This window comes from Dichomitus squalens (assembly GCF_000275845.1).
Source record: "Dichomitus squalens LYAD-421 SS1 unplaced genomic scaffold DICSQscaffold_12, whole genome shotgun sequence".
Lineage (NCBI taxonomy): Eukaryota > Fungi > Basidiomycota > Agaricomycetes > Polyporales > Polyporaceae > Dichomitus > Dichomitus squalens.
Window position 1 is genome coordinate 134,823 of NW_006766894.1, and position 5,236 is coordinate 140,058.

At 51.3% G+C, this 5,236-nt stretch overlaps 2 protein-coding genes across 2 annotated transcripts; one reads left to right on the forward strand and one right to left on the reverse strand.

The window, feature by feature from the left end:
- Window positions 1-540: 540 nt before the first annotated feature.
- DICSQDRAFT_169723 (uncharacterized protein) lies at window positions 541-1,029 on the forward strand (the record flags this gene model as incomplete). Its single annotated transcript, XM_007365347.1, has 3 exons — window positions 541-587; window positions 646-724; window positions 784-1,029. 3 exons carry the CDS (start codon window positions 541-543, stop codon window positions 1,027-1,029), a joined length of 372 nt encoding a protein of 123 aa, XP_007365409.1.
- A 1,443-nt stretch (window positions 1,030-2,472) lies between these two features.
- DICSQDRAFT_59850 (uncharacterized protein) lies at window positions 2,473-4,733 on the reverse strand (the record flags this gene model as incomplete). Its single annotated transcript, XM_007365348.1, has 6 exons — window positions 2,473-2,708; window positions 2,981-3,266; window positions 3,330-3,521; window positions 3,609-3,616; window positions 3,767-3,942; window positions 4,507-4,733. Coding segments are annotated over 6 exons (1,125 nt in total), but the record flags the coding sequence as incomplete, so codon positions are not given.
- Window positions 4,734-5,236: the final 503 nt, after the last annotated feature.

The window sequence follows — 5,236 nt, forward strand, 5'->3', positions numbered from 1 at the left end:
CCAACTGTACCTAGAGTCGAAGCAAGACTACAAAGGTTAAGTAAGTAACTACAAGTTAGAGGTAAAGGTAATGAAGTACTCACTCTTCAGTCAGTAAGGAAAGACTGAAGAGGGAGGACGCAATCTGAAGTCCTTATATACTACAGAGAAGTGTCCATGACTAATCGAAGAGTGGTTAGTCACATGTACCATAGTGCGATGAATAATACGATGGTGAAAGAATTGCGACGTATCGCACCATAGGATGAGTAAGAGATGAGTAAGGCATAGACCTGTCTAGACCGTTCTGGAGTAGTACGGATTGTCCTAGACAGTACCAGAAGAGTCCGGAAACATAGCTATAGTACACGAGCAGAGAGTCCCAAATATGGTAACATACTACATAAGCGACTACAGCTAAGCGCTAGGAGACGCATAGCCTCGTGTAGTCCGGACCGGATAAGTCCAAGTTCAACACTCAGGAACCTAGACGGCCGGGTCGTCGGCTTATGGGAGAATGCATATCAACAAGGGCAGGATAGGATTGTATACCATGACAAGATGCATATGCTCTCTGACTGGCTGCCAAAAAAGAGCGCACTCTCCAGGTGCGCGTCTCGTACTCATCTGCCCTGGTCGTCATCCCTCAGGACCCACCCCCTGCAGAACTCGACTATTGGTTGCACCCGACGGCTCGCAGTACCACTGGAAACAGGTGACGAATTGGGGCTCAACGTCACTCAGAGTAAGCGCTACCGTATATCACCGCCTCGACTCCGCACTCACCATGAAACGTCTGCGTAGCTCATTGACCCTGAGACGCAGGAGACCGTGGCGCAGGTGCGCAGCGCGCGCACAGGCGGAGGCTTCCTTGGGAAACCACGGAGGATGAGCCTGCACGTCAGATCAGATACAGCTCTGAGCCTCAACGCGATATTGCTATCGTTCATCGTTCTTGAGCAGGCCCGGAGAGAGCAAGGAGCGGGCTCGTACTCCGACGCCCGTGGGGCGGCGGGTGCTGGCATGGCAGGTCCCTCTGTGACATTTTAAAGCCATCGCGCGAAGGAGCCATGGGATGAGCGCCTCTTCAGCTTTTGGTCTAGTTGCTGTAGTCTCTAAAAAGGAATTACCTCGAGAATCACAATATGAGCACGATTGTCTTGGAGATTGTATGCCTCCTCGGAGTCGCCTCCGCCTTCGTCTTGGGATGATCGTGACACCATTAATGTGGAATGTCGACATCACAGGAGTCGGATCTCACAAAGTTGGCCTATAACGACATAGAAGACCCCATGAGCTTTGAGTACATGAGAAGAGGCTGAGACGTACACGTATGGTTATTGGTCATTGGTCAAGCTGGTACGGCAGTTCTTGATCGTGACCCTTGACCAATGGTATGCCTGCCTCCTCGCTCACATACGTTGACTGCAGTCTCTGAAAACCGGTGTCCTAGCCTTTTCTGCGAGCCCAAGCACCTCAGCTATAGTACTGACGGGCCATGGAGGTCTCTAGCCATAAATTCAAGTACTGAAGGATAACAGCTTGCAAGTCAATTATGCATCTATTGACAACGTCGCTAGATGCTTTGCCTGGAGAGGTGCTTGACCTGACATGGATTTTCGTTCCGTGTAAGCATGTATGACTCGAGAGTGGCAATCTCCGCTCCGCTCCCTATGCGATATACTCTGTTTGCACAGATGTTGTTCGACGTATGGTTATTGGTCAAGCCGGCATTGTACGGCAACGGGAGACTTTGAACTCGTCCCTTAGCCCATCGGACACCGTGGGAACTGCGGATAGAGACATCCTAACCAGGGGACACCTTTCGTCCACTTACAGTGCTTTGCAAAAAAGATTGCAGTGCGAAGCGCGCAAAATCCTGTTTGCCCCTATTTGCCCACCCGGAGAAGCACCTGCAATGCCGGAAGCCTCTTTGCAGCATGGTCGATTTTCCAGCCACAAACCTACCAGATATATTCAGAAGGTCGTCATTCGGAGGAAAAGAATATCCTCGTGCATTTTTGCAGTCGGAAAGCGGACACGGACTCAAGCACGGCTTTTACGGACGGAGTCCCCATGAGCGTCCGGTTCCCGAAACAGAAATCCTTGCCGTAGCCGACGAGTGACCAAACAGGAGCAAACAGAATTTGCGCGCTTTGCACTGCAATCTTTTTTGCAAAGCACTGTAGTGCTGCTTCGTTCATACCTTGACTACGGCTTCTGAAAATCAGCCTCCTATGGTGCGGTTCAACTAAACACCACCAATTTTGTACATGGTAAGCGCCGGTCTCCCCGTCGTCCTACTGCTCCCTCACATTACAGTCAAAATATCTGATAACCTGTCATTTGCAAGTATTACCCATAGGGAACATATTCACTGTAAGGGTTTGTCAATTGGACCAATGTTGGCCCAGATGACCCCTCCCAAGTCGGGTAGATTATGTGACTTGAGCGCTTAATTCCTAATATAGTATTATACTGTATTACATAATATTATGCAATGTCCATTGCTTGCGCCAGCTGTTCCGGTACACGACGGTGAGACTTATACCTACGGGAACTGAACTCCTTAACTTTCTTCTGCGCCTCATGAGCTCCCAGACCCTCAGTGTATGCGTCAATGAATCTCCATGCACAATGTTCCCATTTCCGGATCAGTTCCACTGAAACAGACCACAAGGCTTTCGGCATGTTCTCCCGGAGAGTGTCGAAGGTGTAATCGCAGTGTTCTCGGAGGTAATGTTTCACCGCACCCCAGAAGTACTCGATAAAGTTGATTTCGCAATGGAATTTAGGCAGGAATATGCATATATGGCCTGCAAAGTGAGTAAGTGAATTTATAGGGAAAGGTCTGTATGTAATGTACCTGCTGTCTCGATAATTTCTTGGACACGAGACTTTTGAGCTGCAAAATCAGGCTGCCGTTCCAAAATTCGAGTAGCGCAGCAATCCTCTGAATCATCAAGGCAAGTGCCCTTGCACTTCATCAGGAGTCTTGCACGCCAGAGTCCACGCTCCATGAGGACAGCCTTTATCCCCTTTGGCTGGTTTGGGTGGTCTGGATGATCTGCTGGAAAGACCATGGTCTGTGTGACCCTCCGACCATCCCGGTCATACCAGCCATCTCGCATACATGGCTGTACACCTCCCGGATTGAGATTCATTTTTGATGCACGCAGGGCATCAGGCGCATAACATGAGTGGCCCTGGGAGTTGTCGACAAAAATGACAGCAATATGACCCGGTCCATGAGCTGCTTCGAATGCCGGAAAGAACTTCTCGATAAGCTTTCAGAATCATGGTTGTCAGTGATGTGGCACTGTGCACTGAAATGATAATTCATGCCTTACCTGTTTACAAAACATTTCACCGTTCCAGAACCCATCATGATTCTTGCCGTATTCCAGTGTGACACTGGCATTAGCAAGCCAGCCGACCGTTGAGCAGATGAAATCACTCTGGTGTAACCCGCGGCCAGGTCCCTTTTTCTTCAAAAAGGACTCGCCATGCAGTAGCCAACTATACTGCTTGCCATCATGAGCCTGGGCAGTCATTTCATCATGGGCCACGAGGACAAGGCGAGGTTGAACATATTGATTCAGAGCAATGCCTTCAACCTCCGTGTCAACCGCGCCAACTTGGTACCGAATAAGATATTTTCAGATAGCTTGGACAGCTGGGAGGAATCGGTTGTTGCGGTCCTTCACAACATCAGGTCGCTCGTGTCCATCATAATAGATGGCCTTCCGATGTTCAGACCAAGTGAAGCCCTCACTGATGAGGAGACGGCGCATGGACGAGCAGGAAAGTCCCATGCGACCAGGTTTCAGGTGGTATCGAGGGAGAATTTTGGACGCAACAAATTTCTTCAAGCCATCGGGCATCTCTTCAGACTCCAGGACACGGCGATACTTGCGGGTGTCACGGACGTTGGACAGATGCCCCTTTTTGCCGCCCATTCCCCTCCCCTTGACGCCCACCTTCCATTTTCGGACCATTTCCTTTCTCAGCCCATCCCAGTTTGGACACTGTAGATACGTTCCCACACCTGCATGCTACGTTCCCGTAATCGCCATGCCTTTGCCTTTTTCTTCCCGCCCTTTGTTCTCCCTTTGTCATCTTCACTGCCTCGCTCTCGCGCCTTGTCTTTGGTTGCTAAGCAGCCCCTCGAGTATATAAGGACCCCCTTAGGCGCTCCCTAGTCCCCATCTCGACCTCTTGGTCATTGGGACTAGGTGAGTGGCCATAGCGTTGTATCTCCCTTCGTTTGCTAATGTATAACTTGGTCATTGGGACTAGTCTGTCGCTGTCTGCGTGAAGACTAGCTTTTGCAGGTCTCGTGCCCTTGTGCCGACCTCCGCTCTGCCCTTGTCGAGTTTCTTGCTACGTTTATCCCTCTTTATCTCCCTTTTTCCCCTTTCGGCTCCTTGCCACTCGCCTACGAGGTCGTCGCTGAACGTCGACCCGAGTCTACGCGCCTAGTCGCCGCGACAGCGGGCTTCTTCTGAGCTGAGCTCGTTGTTTAACATTTTTTGCAGCTTCAATAGGTTCTGGCTCCATTTTTCGGAGCGAAGATAAGTGTGTACCGCCGCGCGCACCGTGGGATCGCTCAGAAGCGACACGACCTTGGTATGCCTCCCGCGCTCGGACTCAGGCAGCGTCCTTGTCCTCACCCATGCCTGGGTCCACTCGCGGACGAGCCGTGCCCCCCACTTCCCGGAGAAGAGGTTGGCCCATACCGCGAGCTCTGATGCGGCTGTCGCGGCGACTAGGCGCGTAGACTCGGGTCGACGTTCGGCGATGACCCCGTAGGCGAGCGGCAAGGAGCCAAAAGGGGAAAGAGAGAGGGAGAGGGATAAACGTGACAGAAAACTCGACGAGGGCAGAGCGGAGGTCGGCACGAAGGCACGAGACCTACGAAAGCTAGTCTTCACGCAGACAGCGACAGACTAGTCCCAATGACCAAGTTATACATTAGCACTCGAAGGGAAATACAACACTATGGCCACTCACCTAGTCCCAATGACCAAGAGGTCGAGATGGGGACTAGGGAGCGCCTAAGGGGTCCTTATATACTAGAGGGGCTGCTTAGCAACCAAGGACAAGGCGCAAGAGCGAGGCAGTGAAGATGACAAAGAGAGAACAAAGGGCGAGAAAGAAAAGGCAAGGGCATGGCGATCACGGGAACGTAGTATGCGGTGGTGGGAACGTATCTACAGTGTCCAAACTGGGATGAGCTAGGAAAGGAACAGTCCGG